The following is a 17,177-nucleotide window of genomic DNA, read 5'->3' on the forward strand; positions in this document are numbered from 1 at the left end:
GAAAAAAAAAAGAAATGTGAGAATCTTAGATTTCAGGGTATTTAGAATTTTTTATGTTTCCATTGTTTCCAGTGACAAAGGTTTTAAAGTAATTTGAGTGCTTGTTGGTGAGTGTGTTGAGCAGTTGTGGTGTGTGTGTGTGTGTGTGTGTGTGTATGTAAGTTTAGTGTGTTCTTTGTTAAATCCTTGCAGCCAGCATAATGTAAATGCTTATACTTACTTTTATAAACAAATGAATGAATGAATGTTCAATTTATATAGTGCCTTTCAAGATACCCAAGGTTGCTTTACAATTTAAACACAGGTACAAGTCTTACATGACCAATCACACGCCGGTGAGAAGCGGTAGACAATTGCACACAGCGTACTCTCTACCGGAAGCCACAGCTCCCTGGGGGACTGAATGGGGTGCAGGAAGGGGAGAGAGGACAGACCCTAGTGACAGAGCACCATCCACCACTGGGCATACAAACACACACACATTCATGCACAGACAATCAGACAACTGCTTTTATTGAACAGAGACACACAGTTACTCACTTTGTCAAGGAATGCCAATTTTACTTAACCTCCATATTTTTGGACTGTGGGAGGAAACCGGAGACCCCGGAGGAAACCCACACAGACACAGGGAGAACGTGGAAACGTGGAGACAGACTTGAACCCAAGACCCCAGTGCTGAGAGGCAAACATGCTAACCACACCACCATAACCATAATATATCTCTGCTCTCTATTTAAAATACATTTAAATTAAAAATTATTTTTTTATGCATTTTAATAAGCTCAATTTAATGGACTCTATGCTGTACTTAAAATGTAGCTTTAATTTGTTTCTTTGTGTAATGTAAACAAAATGCTGTTACCGTCAATCAGATGACAGGATGAATTATTAAATGTGTGTGTGTGTGTGAGTGTGTTTAAGCTTGTGGTTGGCGGGGTCGAGAAGACTGAATGACTCCAAACAAACCAGTGTGGTCCAGCTGTACCGCTGTGTCTGTGAGCCACAGCCCTGAGGTGGAACTTTTTGTGCCGCTCCCTTGGTTACGGCATGTTCTTCTCTCACCATTTTTACCTTATTGTCACACAAAATGCACAATTATCTCCACATGTCAAGTGCCATTTATTCTCACACACATTATTTGTTCTAACAACTTCAGTTCCATGCACTCAAACATGCATACTATGTGCAGTATCATTAACACGTGCATAGTACCTTTAAAACATTTACTTAAATTCTCCCTATGATAGATGCAGGTATTACAACAGATCCTGATCTTCTGCTTGAAAATCTAAGAAATCTAGATTATTATAATATTGTTTGTAGTATAGTATTGCAATCTGAAAAGCTGCAAAGATTTCAAATGGACTTGGAAATTAGAAGGGACTCCGAACATTTCAGGTTGTGATGTGTATTGTTGTGAATATTGCATTAGATTGATAGGCAGCAAAAATAATGCTAAAACATTTGCAAAGTCATGCTGTTAATGCAAAGTCAAACTAATGTGGACTTGGTGAAACGTTACAGAGGTCAGAAGAGCACAGGATCATTCTAAGTATGAGGAGATTATATGGCAGTGTTTGTTCATGCATGTTTGTATTTAGGAGTGGTTGATGTGGGTAAGGTTGGAGGGGCGGTCCACAATCTATGATTGTAATGTTATCGGGAGGGAGGGAAAGTCTTTACCTAACTCGGAGCCTCTACGTAACTCGGAGCCTCTACGTAATTCGGAGCCTCTACGTTACTCAGAGTTATGAAGGAGGAAACCAAGAGAGAGGAAGAGTGAGAGAGATCAGCTGTGACAAACAGAAGAGCAGCACAAAAACAGGGAGATCACAGGAGAGGGAGAACTGCACCAGATCAAAGACAGGAGTGCACAACAAGAATCTACTGCCTTTGATCCATTTACTGCATCATGGAAGGATTTGATATTTCTGCTGTGAGTCAGCTGCATTTTTTCCCTAGAGCTGTTAATGAGCATTTTAGAAGTATGTTGTACACTACTGATGGATCACTGATGTGCAACACAATATTAAATGTATTGCTAATAGGAGAAAGAAACAGCAGGAAAAATCAGGGTCTATGACTGTCTGAATAACACTTGGCAAACTAACTGCCAACCAATAGTTTGTTTCTGCTGAAAACTTAATAAGGATAGATTTCAAGTACAGGTCAAACACTTAATACACAAAGCTAGTCTCCTTCAATATAAAGGATATTTCTCTTTACAATGGTATGATAGACTAGGTGGGTTTCTTGTGATATTTCAAAGATACAAATATCTTGTCTTAATTATTTGCCTTTACAGATTAATAATTAATAGATTATGCATTTAAATATTATAGTTGAAGCAGATTCCCCGCCCAGAGTTGTTTGAGTTTGAAGGCATCTCTATGACTCATTACTTCACGGACAACTGGGAGAATGTTCAGAACTTCAAAGCAAGACCAGATGACATCCTTATTGCCACTTATCCCAAAGCAGGTATGCTGTGCATAATGGCTTTCAGTTGTTCAGTATATATTTAAATATATGTGTGTGTGTGTGTGTGTGTGTGTGTGTGTGTGTGTGTGTGTGTGTGTGTGTGTGTGTTGATGGTGTGTATGTGTCTTTATATAGAGAGATAAGTCACAATGTTGCCCATTCAATTGTGGTATATTTTGTAAAGCTGTAGTTTGGTGGTCTTCAGTTAATTTGGCCCTCTGCAAATTAGCTGCTCAGTGTTTTGTGGTCAAAACCTGCTGGTTGCTGGTGGTCTCTGTTATAGCTAAAGCAGCTAAGTGGCGTTCACCTTGTCTTTTCTGACAGGCACTACCTGGGTGTCCTACATACTGGACCTGCTTTACTTCGGCAACACGGCACCAGAGCGTCAGACCTCTCTGCCCATCTACATGCGAGTACCGTTCCTGGAGACGGCCTTCCCTGTGATCCCTGCAGGTCTGTGTCCTGTACACAATAGACAAACATTTTATTAAATTGATACTATACTCTGATTGTAACCTGCCTTTGAATGCCAATGTCATGATCAAAAAACTCACATATCATTAATCTGGTATGTCTGGAGGTAGTCGGTATACTCACCACACAATCTGAGATCAGTTGACAGCATTAGCTAAAAGATTAAAACATCTACAAAAAATTACAAGTACATTCACTTATAACTCAGCTTTTTACATATCATTGTAAAACCATTTAGGCACAGTTTATCTTTATCATGTTGGGCACTTTTGTAAACTAGATTGAAGAGATACTATAAAAATAAAATTAACAATATTTTACAGTAATACACTAATTATCAGTTATATACACACACAGTGGCGCAAAAAGGGGGTATGCAGCGTATGCAACGCACTAGAGGGGGCGCCAAGTCGATGAGATATAATACTGAATTTGTGTCCATCTTACGGTCGCCACAACCCCCCCAACGCACACACACGCACACACACACACACACATATATATATATATATATATATATATATATATATATATATATATATATATATATAGAGAGAGAGAGAGAGAGAGAGAGAGAAAGAGAGAGAGAGAGAATTTGTATTTTGTACTGTAGGCTCTTCAGCAGGTTCTAAGTACAGCAATGGGAGCAAGAGACCAAAGATTTTGAGCAGGCAATTTATAGAAAACAACTAAACAGGCTGTTTAGCTGATCAAAACTGTGAGACCACAGCCTTTAAAAGCCAAAATCTGCTCAAACATTTCCTGTCAAGTATTTACTCTGTCATGGCCTCCTGAGGGCAAACGCAGGAAAGTCTCCTGACTGAGCGTGGTGTATATTCTGTATATTTATATGTCGGATTGTTGAGCTGTATATAAGGCCATCACTGCTGAGTTTGGACACAATAAGAGTCATTTTGCTTTTATACAACACATTGATTTTTGTTTTGAGGGGCTTTTTAAAGCTGTGGTCCTAAACTTTTGATCAGCTGGTGAACAGCCTGTTTCAGAAAAATTGTTCTTTTCAATAAACTGAAAAGCTCATTGCTAAGCTCTACTTAGAACCTTCTTAATAGCCAATGGTACATATATGCATTATAAATGTAATAATTTATTACAAACTAAAATAAAATGTAGACAGTATGGTTAGGGTATCTACTGCAGCTCCGTAGTCTCATACTGCAGTGCCAAATTTGACTGTGTTCTGTTATGCAGGAGTGAAGCTGGCAGACAATCTGCCCACCACGCCGCGCCTTATCAAAACTCATCTTCCTGTTCAGTTGGTGCCCAAGTCCTTCTGGGAACAGAACTCCAGGGTACTGTATGTGGGATTTATTCTCTGTAATGTTTTGCCATATTTGAATGTCAATTTGGGTAATAGTTCCTGAACATGGGTTTACATTTTAAAGATATCTTTGCAAATTTGTTTGCACAATTGAGATGAATTGTACAGTATTATAAAGAAACTGAATTCTTCACCTGGGGTTTAACTTCTTACTACACAAAATGTAGTCTCCTCTTTCAATAAGTCTTACAGTTAAGCATTAAGTCTTATCTCAGAGCTTCGTGGAGTACTTACACAGGCAAAGGTCAGGCAGAATAAAGTGTGAGTGAATGCTTTGATGCAGTAAATATTATTTTGAACATATCCATCATTCAGATGAATTAGACTTGAATATATAGTGTGAACCGTAACAAATGCAGGACACAGATTAGATTTGTATATGCGGTGTGAACCTTAACCATCTTAAAAAAATAAATTGAACTTGGATCTTTACAATGAGCAGGTCATACAAAGCTCGGCACAGAGTTCTGTGCTTCAAACTGTGGACACGTTTTACAATACATAGAATCTACCTGCGTGTACAGTAGTTAATCAATGATAATAGTTTCTTCTAACCTCTCCAGGTTGTCTACGTAGCACGCAATGCCAAAGACAATGCTGTGTCCTATTTTCACTTTGATAAAATGAACATTGGACAACCAGAACCAGGAGACTGGAGCACTTTTCTGAAGAACTACATAGATGGAAAAAGTGAGTGATTTACTTTCTCTACAGGGATCTTTACTGATGAACTAATCAATTTAACTGCTTTTGAGAAATGGAAATAGTTCTTATTTATAAATATAAGTAACGCATCATCTTCCATTTAAACTTTTTTTAGATGTTTTTGGTCCTTGGTATGACCATGTTTGTGGATACTGGGAGAAGAAGAAGACGTACTCAAACATTCACTACATTTTCTTTGAGGACATGGTGGAGGTAAAGTATCACATATGCAGGTTTTTCCAGGTGATGCTTACATCTAGGATGAAGATAAGCTGATCTTTACACCAATTGTACCATTTGAGTTTGGTGTTCATTAGTGTGGTTCAGGATCTAACAGTCTGGTCCCTGTTTGTCTAGGACACTGGACGTGAGGTGGAGCGCTTATGTTCCTTCCTCGGTTTATCTACTCCATCAGAGGAGAAGGAGAGAATCACCAAATCTGTTCACTTTGACTCCATGAAGCAGAACAATATGACCAACTACTCCACCAACCCAGTAATGGACTTCAAAATCTCACCGTTCATGCGCAAAGGTTAATATGCTATGAACCCCTGTGGGCTGCTGAGTGAATTATTTGTGCATTCAGATTAGTATTAATTAATCTGGAAACTTCTCCATAAGAAAATGTTCTTTGCTGCCTGTTAGTTATTATTACCTATGTAAACAGAGTATGTAAATATTCTTCAAATATTTTATTCTTTCTGGTTTTCTCCACGTTTGTTTCCTCAGGGAAAGTTGGTGATTGGAAGAATCACTTCACGGTAGCCCAGAATGAGCAGTTTGATGAACACTACAAACAGAAGATGAAGAACACTACTCTGCAGTTCAGGACAGATATTTAGAGCACCTTTAAACATTCCTATTTTAACACTTACATGATGACTTTATTCAAGGACTCATTCATGTCTATATTTATAGTTTTTGACAACACACTATAAAATATGAAAAAAAAATGTCATGCTGATTCAAATAAAATCATAAAATAATATATTTTATATATTATTTATATATTATTTATATTAGCAGGCTGAGAGTAATATAATCATATATTTCCATCTGTAATGCTGACTTTAAAGCAGTTCAGATGTAACACCAAAAAGCAGGCATATTTACTTTGACACAAATATTTGTTAAGAACAAGTTCAACAAAGTGTTTACACTGGAATTGGACTTTGTAAAATGGGGATGCCCAAGTCCTGTCCTGGCGATCTACTACCCTACAGAATTTAGTTCCAACATTAATCATCACCTCCGATACACTTAATAAACTCTCTCAATAAACTCTCTGTTCCATCATAGAGCCAGACATGACATCTGTATGTACACCTGCACGTCACACACCAGCCAATACCAAGTCAGCCTTCACAGACCACATCCACCAATCACAGCACTCATATGTCACTTTCCCACTCACTCATTTACTGAATAATCACCACTGTAGTTTAGCTCTGCTGTATTTAACACTCTACAGGTGAAAGTCTTCACCGATGGTCTATAGCCACCTGTTAAAAACTCCTCTAAACTGTGAAAATGTGTGATAGTGAATAAAAAGCTTTTGAGTTTCTAATTTGCACCTTGCTCCTGGTTCAGGATATTACAGTGCACACATTTATTTTACAAGGGCTCCCAATAAATGAAAGTTAGGGAGATAATTATTGCCTGACTCGCATTAAATGCAAACTGTTGATGATTCGGGTGAAGAGAATCCTTAGAAAAGGTTTATATTAAAGTTGCAATTGGTAAACTGTTTAAAAACACACACATTTGTTAAGACTGTCATTGGTTTCTGAATGTCACATGTGTAGTTGCTGTAACTCACTATCAAGGTTTTCACACACACAAATTACCAAAAAGACAAGACTTTTAATGCCAAGCTGATAACTAAAACAAAGAAGATTTAATCTGACAACCCCGTCGTCCCAAACAAAAAAAAAAAAACAGCAAACAATACACCACAACACATACATATTTACATAAGTAACTCCCTACTATACATACATATTTATATAAATAAGTCCACACGTACATATATACATAAATAATCCCTTCAACACTTACATACATATTTACATAAATAAGTCCCTTCAACACGCACATGTGTACATTAATAAATCCCTTCCACAATTAAAGGGTTTATATTTATATAGTTTTATATTTATATAGTTGACAAGGGCATAGATTTGCTCTTGACATTGGTGGGGACCTATGAATCTATGTTCATGTACATGAAAGTATGTTCATTATGTGCACTGATTGAATGTTGCATTAGATTGATAGACAGTAAAAATAATGTGAAAATATTTGCAAGGTCATGCTGTTTATTCAAAGTCTAACTAAGAAGAGAAGGTCATCATTCTAAGTATGAGGAGATTATACGGCAGTGTTTGTTCATGCATGTGTTTATTTAGGAGTGGTTGATGTTGGTAAGGTGACCATTGGAGGGGCGGTCCACAATCTGTGATCGTAATGTTAGTGGGAGGGAGGGAAACCTTTACCTATAACTCAGAGCCTCTACGTAACTCGGAGCCTCTACGTAACTCAGAGTTATGAAGGAGGAAACCAAGAGAGAGGAAGAGTGAGAGAGATCAGCTGTGACAAACAGAAGAGCAGCACAAAAACAGGGAGATCACAGGAGAGGGAGAACTGCACCAGATCAAAGAGGAGTGCACAACAAGAATCTATAGCCTTTGATCCATTTACTGCATCATGGAAGGAATAGATTTTTCTGCTGTGAGTTAGATTTTTTTCCCCTAGAGCTGTTAATGAGCATGTTAGAAGTATGCTGTACACTACTGATGGATTGCGGATGTGCAAAATAATATTAAATGTATTGGTAATGAGAGAAAGAAACGACAGGATAACTATCAGTGTCTATGACGCAGTTTATTCCTGTTTAAAGCCTAATGAACAAACTGTCATATGACCTCTTATGCAATCTGAAGAAATTAGCCCAATGGCTCTAAATTTGGAAATTATATGCTATATTGTAAAGTTTATACAGTATATATTATACAATATATATTAAAAACTATATGGAGCTATCAAATATTAGCATCTGTGATTAAATGTAGCCAATGTTAATTACTCAGATTGGTTAACTTTTAACTATGTTGACAAATAATGTTGAATGAAGCTTTATTTAATCACATTTTTGTCCCCATTTCTTTCAATAGACGATGGCCATCAATTAAGGATAGAGTTTAAGTACAGGCCCATATCTAACCAAACTAGTGTCCGTAACCCTTTCATACATGATATTTCTATTTAGTGTGGTATGTAAAAATCTACAGATAATGGAGATTGGCCGCCCAGAGATGTTTGAGTTTGAAGGCATCTCTATGACTCATTACTTCACGGACAACTGGGAGAATGTTCAGAACTTCAAAGCAAGACCAGATGACATCCTCATCGCCACTTATCCCAAAGCAGGTATGTTGTGCATTATGTCTTACCTGACCGACAGTATTAATGTAGATATGAATTAAAGCCAGCAGTTTGTGTTAGCACTGGTTAGCTGGTTAGCACTGTACCTCAAACTATTAAGTCAAGGATGAGAAACTTCATTACATCTGAACACGTTACTAAATGTTGTAGTTAACTGCTTATTAGCTGAATAGCGTGGCTTGTTTGAGTATGGTGACAATAGAATCCATGAATATATGAGTGCTCTATATACACTCACCGGCTACTTTATTAGGTACACCTGTCCGACTGCTCATTAATGCAAATGTTGATAAATCAGCCAATCACATGGCATCAACTCAATGCATTTAAGCATGTAGACATGGCCAAGACGATTTGCTGCAGTTCAAAGCAAACATCAGAATGAGGAAGAAAGGTGATTTAAGTGAAATTTGAACGTGGCATGTTTGTTGGTGCCAGACGGGCTGGTCTGTTTTTTTTTTTTTTTTTAAGTATTTCAAAAACCGCTGATCTACTGGGATTTTCATGCACAACCATCTCTAGGGTTTACCAGGGAATGGTCAGAAAAAGAGAAAATATACATCGAGCGAAATTTCTGTGGGTGCAAATGCTTGTTGATTCCAGAGGTCAGAGAAGAATGGCCAGACTGGTTCAGGCTGATAGAACAGCAACAGTAACTCAAATAACCAGTTGTTACAACCGAGACATGCAGAAGAGCATCTCTGAATGCACAATATGTGGAACCTTGAGGTGGATGGGCTACAGCAGCAGAAGACCACACTGGGTGCCACTCCTGTCAGCAAAGAACAGGAAACTGAGGCTACAATTTGCACAGGTTCACCAAAATTGGACAATAGAAGATTGAAAAAAACATGAGTCTCAATTTCTGCTGTGATTTTTGGATGGCAAGGTCAGAATTTATGAAAACATGGATCCATCCTGCCTTGTATCAACGGTTCAGCCTGGTGGTGGTGGTGGTGCAATGGTGTGGGAGACATTTTCCTGGCATACTTTTGGCCCATTAGTACCAATTGAGCATCGTGTCAACACCACAAACTACCTGAGTATTGTTGTTGACCATGTCCATCGCTTTATGACCAGTGTACCTGTCTTCTGACGTATACTACCAACAGAATAACGTGCCATACATACAGTATATGAAATATATATAATCACATTGCATGATACAAAATTCAAAAAGTGATAAACAACAACAAAAAAACCCAACAAACTGTTATAAAGAATGGTTTAGAAAATGACAGCTTAGAAAATGAATGACGAATGTTTATGACTGTTGTACTGCTGCACACTTCGGTTCAGTTCTCCTTGAAGAAGTGCAGAGGGTTCATGGTTTATTTATCTTCAGATAACATGACATGTATCAGTATAAAGTCTGAGTATAAAGCTGTTACTCAGGTTAAAAAGGTACATGCTGTACGTACAGTTTGTGTTAGCATAAACAGTCAGAATTTCATTGGGTTTCCTTCACTTGGTTTCCTTTTTCCATCCACTAGTTTCATCAAGTATTTCAGCTAGTGAACTTGCATGCAAGCTGGTCATTTTGCACGTTGTCAAACACCCCTTGCAATTTAAAAGAATTTCAAAATGGCTCAGCACATCAACAGCTTCAATAGCAGATTCTTCATTCCCAGACTCACTTGCAACTCCCAGCCAGACACATACTGTAGAATGGAAGGATTCATGGTTATTGTCTTTAACCTGGCAGCCTGTTCACCAATGGAGATTAGTGAGGAGGTGCCTTGATCTTGTTGGCTCTGACTTTCTGGAACTCCTCCCATTTGGTGATACCTGTTAGTACCTTGTCATTCCTCCATCTATATTGGCCTCTCCCAGTGCTTTTGGGCATCCTCTCAAGATATGATTTAGTGTGCACAGTACTGCACCACATTGTGAACATGATGAGCTTTCCGCCTTCCCCCAGACCCTAATTTTACTTGGGGCTGGCAAGAGATCAGCCAGGGCACATAGTAAGAAGGTCATCTTGTCCTGGTCTGTGCTCCAGAGCTCCTTCCAGGTCAGCAGTTGGTCAAGTACTCTGTCCCACTGCATCCACTGGCCCTGGGAGGCAAACCCCACCCATCGATCTTCTTCTGCTCCATCTTGGACCCCCTGCACCAAAAGCTCTCTACTTTCGGCATTAGCCTCGCTCCACTGCCTTGTCTTGTAATTTCCAAGGCCCAAGTGACCTTGGGAAACAATCACAACGATCTCTTGGTACTTCCAGCATGCTTATGGTTCATCAACTGAATCTTGTGGCTTCTACTTCCTGCTGCATCTAGTGGACTTACTGGCATGTCAGACTTTTCCAATCTTTGGACTATAGCAGTGTGTTAACTGCTCTCATGGACAAAATTTTGATTTCATAGGTGGGGGGGACAAATGGCTTGAGAACTGGGGCACGGGGTTTACCAAAACCGGCTTTTGAAAAAGTGCAGGGGACATGTCCAAACCCGCCCCCAATTACGTCAGTGACTGCTCTTGCCTTGGGAAACTGGTAAGTGGAGTTTTGAAGTCGTGCTGTACAAATTCACACTGCATGGTTCGGTAGACAAAGATCAGTAATGGTTATAGAGGAGATGAGCTGGAGAGTGTCTTCATTGTCATCACTGGTGAGACTGATTCACAATGTTCATTCAAGTGTGGTATATTTTTTAAAGCTGTAGTTTGGTGGTCTTCAGTTAATTTGGCCCTCTGCAAATGAGCTGCTCAGTGTTGTGTGGTCAAAACCTGTTGCTGGTGGTCAGTCTCTGTTATGGCTAAAGCAGCTAAGTGGTGTCCACCTGGTCTTTTCTGACAGGCACTACCTGGGTGTCCTACATACTGGACCTGCTTTACTTTGGCAACACAGCACCAGAGCGTCAGACCTCTCTGCCCATCTACCTACGTGTACCATTCCTCGAGATGGCATTACCTGGGATCCCTGAAGGTCTGTGTCCTGTACACAATGGACAAACATGTTATTAAATTAATATTATACTTTTTATTATGGCAACCTGCCATTGAATATGTTCTCATTTGAATATGTTCTCTATTATGTCAATACCATGATCAAAACACTCACATACTGTATATATACAGTAGAACCCCGGAACTCGACCGCCTCAGTACTCGACATATTCGGAGTTCAACGCAAAATTTCTAGAAGACTTTGTCTTGGAGCCCAAACAAAACTTCGGAATCCAACCCGACTCACGTGACTTTTGTAAACAAAATACAGTTTGTCACATGCGGCTAGTTGGCGTTAGTTGCCATTGTTCAAAGGGTTTAAACCATTTTGAGGCTGTGCTCCAAGCTTTTGCTGTATTTTTGTTGTTTTTTGTACTGTTTTAGACAAAAAAAACATGGGAGAAAAGCAGAAGATGAAAACGGTAAGAACAACAATAATGTTGAAAACGGCGATCATAGGGAAGTATGAAAAAGGCATTCGTGTGACGGAATTAGCACTGGAATTCAGTGGTTGAGAACAGATTAATCTGAATTCGACTTGATGGTTGAGAATGGATTAATTCGTTTTCAGTTGGGAAAATTGATTCTGAACTCAACTGCATCGCTTGTCGATGCTCCTTCCGGAAATAATTAGCATAGAGTTCCGGGGTTTTACTGTATATGCTAGTATTGTAGTTTTTAGTATTTTAGTATTAATGACTAAACTACACATTACGAGTTCATTGACATATTACCATAAACAGTAGATATATTTGCATGAGCCGGTGTAAAGTAAACTGCTGTGAACTTTAAGAGCCATAGTTTCCAATTCTCCATTGTTCCATCCTGCATTCAGTGCCAAATTATTTTTCTCTCTTATGCAGGAGTGGAGCTGGCAGATAATCTGCCCACCACGCCGCGCCTTATCAAAACTCATCTCCCTGTTCAGTTGCTGCCCAAGTCCTTCTGGGAACAGAACTGCAGGGTACTGTATGTGTGTTTTATTCTCTGTAATGTTTCGCTATATGTGAATGTCAATTTGCGTAATAGGGGTCTACATTTTGAGAAATTTTTACAAATATGTACAATTCAAATTAATTGTATTGTAAAGAAAGTGAATTCCTACTATACAAAATGAGTAATCTCTTTTTTGTATCTGTATCACAGTTAGATCAGACAGAATAAAGTGTGAGTGAGAGATTCTTTGATGCAGTAAATCTCATTTTGAGCACATTCATCACATTTTGAAATAGTAACCGATGCCCCTGAGTCCAGCTATGGCCTACATCAGTCAACTTCCCATACTGATCAAATATGTATGCCTGCATTCTAACATTAACAATCACAGGAGATGAATTAGACTTGAATATATAGTGTGAACCTTAACCACTATAGAACACAAATTGACCTCGGATCTTCACTATGAGCAGGTCCTACAAATCTCGCTACAGAGTTCTGTGCTTCAAACTGTGGACACACCATTTTACAAGTCATAGGATCTATCTATGTGTGTAATGGTTAATCTGTGATAACAGTTTCTTCCGACCTCTTCAGGTTGTCTACGTAGCACGCAATGCCAAAGACAATGCTGTGTCTTATTTCCACTTTGATCGAATGACAATTGGACAACCAGAACCAGGAGACTGGAACACTTATCTAAAGAAATACATGGATGGAAAAAGTGAGTGAGTTACTGCCTCTGCAGGGATCTTTACTGATGAACTAATCAATTTGACTGCTTTTGACAACCTGAAATAGTTCTTATTTATAAATATAAGTAATGTATCATCTTCCCTTTTAACTATTTCTTTTAGATGTTTTTGGTCCTTGGTATGACCATGTGTGTGGATACTGGGAGAAGAAGAAGACATACTCAAACATTCACTACATTTTCTTTGAGGACATGGTGGAGGTAAAGTATCACATATGCAGGTTTGTCTAGGTGATGGTTACAGCTGAGATGAAGATAAGCTGATGAGTTTGGTGTTCATTAGTGTGGTTCTAATCTGACAGTCTGGTCCCTGTTTGTCTAGGACACTGGACGTGAGATGGAGCGCTTATGTTCCTTCCTTGGTTTATCTACTCCATCAGAGGAGAAGGAGAGAATCACCAAATCTGTTCACTTTGACTCCATGAAGCAGAACAATATGACCAACTACTCCAGCTTCCCAGTAATGGATTTCAAGATCTCACAATTCATGCGGAAAGGTAAATATGCCAAGAACCCCTGTGCGCTGCTGAGTGAATTATTTGTGCATTCAGATTAGTTTTAATCATTCAGGAAACGTCTCCACAAGATGTTCTTTGCTGCCTGCCAGAAAGGGCTGCAACACACTAATCATGCATGTAGTGGAAAGTGTAGATGGAGGGTGTACCCTTGACCAGTGATGGCTTGGTTACCTTGAAAAAGTAATCCGATTACTGATTACTGATTACTCCTTTTAAATTACGTAACGCGAGACTTCACCATGACTTAGAATCGATTTTGGGACATTTAAAATCGATTCTGAATCGTAGTAAATGAGAATCGATTTTTGATATATGAATCGATTTTTTGGCACACCTCTAGAAGTCACCGTGAGGAGTAGTAGTCGCTACAGTATCTCCTGACATTACGTTTGTGTAACTGCGCGGTATTATTTGTAAATTTATTTGTAAACGTAATACAAGCGAACTGTTCAGTCCGACAACTAGGCCTACTTGTTGTGAAACTAAATACCATTACAATTTCAAGCATTTTAAAGTAGGCTACGTTAGTCAAACTTCCAGCACTTTTCAAACGTGGAACACAATGCAACATTAAAATTCTTCAGGTAAATGTTCCTTCCCATGTTTTTGAGGGGTGTTTCTTTATACTACCACATATTGTTACGGGAGCACACTGCAAAAAATCACTTGTAAAACGTGCTCGCGCTCTCACAGGGTCGCGCACAGCGTGCGGAGTCGAGCGCTACGGTCAGACGCAAAAGTAGAACTGAGCCAAGAAGAAAGCAAAAATATATATTTTTACTAGGGAAAATAAAAATAGTAACGCACAGTTACGTGGATAAGTAACTTTAAATCTAAAAATTTTAAATTATTTTAAATTTAATTACTGGACTGGAAATAGTAGCGCGTTATATTACTCGTTACCGAAAAAAGTGGTAAGATTAGAGTAACGCGTTACTGACATCACTGCCCTTGACTCCTCCCTCAGGCTTGTCAGAGTGCATGTGTGTTTGTTGCGCAGTTCTGTGTGTGTTTGTGTTCATTTGTTGCTTGTCTCGTTACTTTTATGTGTTGCACTTGTTCCTTGTCTAATTAGTGTATTTAATGTGTGTCGATGTTGTGCTTGTTGCTCGTCTTTGTGCCAGCCCTGTCCCTGTTAGATGTGTTTGTTGCTGCTAAACTCCAACGCACTATTCTTAAACGTCATCTATGTTAAAAGCTAACCGCCTCCACCTCGGCCTCCTGCCTCCCTCACGTCACAGTAGGATTGGGGGCTGGACTCCAATTGTCTGGCAGCAGTAAACAAGAAGTATGAAATCATTATAGCAGATTACGAGTTGTGATAAAGAATCACATTATGTGTTTGGCAGGGGGAATTCAAGTAGTTTCTATTTGCTTCTTTCAGATATTTTTTTTTCTCTCCATATTTGTTTCCTCAGGGAAAGTTGGTGACTGGAAGAATCACTTCACGGTAGCCCAGAATGAGCAGTTTGATGAGCACTACAAACAGAAGATGAAGAACACCACTCTACAGTTCAGGACAGAAGTTTAGAGCACCCTGGAGCACCCTGAAACATTCATATTTTATCACTTACATGGTGACTTTATTCAAGGACTCATTTATGTCTATATTTATAGTTTTTGACAACATACTATAAAATATGAAAAAAAAATTTCATGCTGATTCAAATAAAATAATAAAATAATATGTTTTATATATATTTTTATATTAGCAGGCTGACAGTACTATAGTCATATAGTTCCATTTGTAATACTGACTTTAAAGCAGTTCAGATGTAACACCAAAAAGCAGGCATATTTAGCTTGACACAAATATTTGTTAGGAAAGTTCAACAAAATTCCACGAAGTGTTTACACTGGAATTGGACTTTGTAAAATGGAGATGCCCAAGTCCTGTCCTGGAGATCTACTACCCTACAGAATTTAGTTCCAACATTAATCATCACCTCCAATACACTTAATAAACTCTCTGTTCCATCATAGAGCCAGACGTGACACCTATATGTACACCTGCACGTCACACACCGGCCAATACCCAGGCAGCCTTCACAGACAACATTCACCAATCACAACATGAGCACCTGTAGCTGTACACAGTTGTTCGAAAGAGGAAATGTCTTTTATGTGTGTTGAACTAGGGCATTAGGTGGGCATTGTCAGAATTTATTTCTGCACGGTTACTTGTTGTTACTACAGTCCTTTAAATTCCACCATCTTCATGTTGTGTTTGGGGAGTGATGACCCGTGTTGAGCAGTGTGTGAATAAGGCAGAGTGGGTGTGGTGTGCTCTGTTCTTGTCTAAACAAGAGTCAATCAGTCCCACCAGGATTTCGCAGGCCTTTTTTGTGATTGTTGCGGGCTAAAATGTTTGATGTTGCGGGTGTTTTTAAAAAAAATTGCGATGGAAGTTGCAGTGTGTTTTTGGTTTTTTGTGAGTACATTACAATAGGGAGTAAATGTTGTATGGTTTCCTCTATTTAGTAGTCCATTTTAATTATCTATTTACCTATTTATTCAGGGTTGGCAACTTTTCAAGATCGCTTGAAGTGAGATTTGAACCTGGAGGGGGTGGTGAACATTAATTGTTGACCGGGGGGGCGGGGTTAGCGAATGTAAGTTGTTACCGGGCGGCCTGTAAAATGAACACAAATTAAGTATTATATCGAGATCGATCGCCAGTGGTTGGCGCCAGAGCGAACTAGTAACTCATAGATATGGATCAGAGATAAATAAACTTTATCTCTGACTTTAAACTTTATCTCAGTTTAAAGTTTAAACTTATAAACTTTATCTCAGACCCTCGTCGCTTGCGTGCACTGCAGTGACTTCACGGGCTACCGTTGCATTGTGGGGAATGTAGTGTTTGTGCGTGCAAAACAACATCGGGCGGCTGTGGCCTGCGGGCCGGTTCTAATAGTAATTAAATATCATCCAGGGGGCCATAGATAATCAATTCGCGGGTCGGATCTGGACAGTTTATCCCCGCTTTCATGTAGTGTACCGGGATACTGCTTTTCCCGATCTTTTGCCGTTATTTTCGTCGCTCATGCTGGTTTCAGTCTGCTCCTCTTGAACGTATATACGGAAGTAAGGCGGGAGTTTGTCGACGTCACATCAAGACGACATCAGTGATTGGTCAAATTTGCAGGAAAGTTGCGGTGATTGGCTGAAGTTGCAACACCGCCCTGAATTCGCGGGGTTTGCTTGAAGTTGCGTTGAAGTTGCAAATCGCAACATTGCGACCTTCTGGAGGGTCTGGTCAATAAACGGTTGGAGAAACAATGCAGAATTTGTGTGGTTCTTTCACTCCCGCTGACACGCCACAATTGGTGTAGGCATTCAAGACCAAATCATGGAGGAAATTGAACATTTCGAGCTGGAGCTGAGAGGCAGACATTTGCCCTGGTTGACGGTGGATGGACACAGCTTCTCCGAACTGGAAGCGATAAGGAAGCGGACGGTGACCGAGCTCAGGAAAGTGGAGGTCTACAGCCAGGTCAGGGGAGTCAAGCACTGTGTCCCGGGACGTCGGAGGCGATCCACAAAGGCGGCCGGCAAAGGCGCGGAGACACGC

General features: G+C 39.5%; 2 protein-coding genes across 2 annotated transcripts; both read left to right on the forward strand.

Annotated features, from left to right (window-relative positions):
• The first annotated feature begins 1,735 nt into the window (after positions 1-1,735).
• Positions 1,736-5,892, forward strand: LOC143512611 (cytosolic sulfotransferase 3-like). Its single transcript, XM_077003154.1, has 8 exons — positions 1,736-1,939; positions 2,346-2,484; positions 2,809-2,937; positions 4,171-4,271; positions 4,864-4,990; positions 5,121-5,218; positions 5,363-5,537; positions 5,735-5,892. Exons 1-8 carry the CDS (start codon positions 1,916-1,918, stop codon positions 5,845-5,847), a joined length of 906 nt encoding a protein of 301 aa, XP_076859269.1. The 5' UTR covers positions 1,736-1,915; the 3' UTR covers positions 5,848-5,892.
• A 2,391-nt stretch (positions 5,893-8,283) lies between these two features.
• Positions 8,284-15,189, forward strand: LOC143512612 (cytosolic sulfotransferase 3-like). The gene is made up of 7 exons (XM_077003155.1): positions 8,284-8,434; positions 11,247-11,375; positions 12,259-12,359; positions 12,929-13,055; positions 13,189-13,286; positions 13,408-13,582; positions 15,022-15,189. Exons 1-7 carry the CDS (start codon positions 8,299-8,301, stop codon positions 15,132-15,134), a joined length of 879 nt encoding a protein of 292 aa, XP_076859270.1. The 5' UTR covers positions 8,284-8,298; the 3' UTR covers positions 15,135-15,189.
• The last annotated feature ends 1,988 nt before the right edge of the window (positions 15,190-17,177 follow it).

The sequence above is a fragment of the Brachyhypopomus gauderio genome, chromosome 4, assembly GCF_052324685.1.
Source record: "Brachyhypopomus gauderio isolate BG-103 chromosome 4, BGAUD_0.2, whole genome shotgun sequence".
NCBI lineage: Eukaryota > Metazoa > Chordata > Actinopteri > Gymnotiformes > Hypopomidae > Brachyhypopomus > Brachyhypopomus gauderio.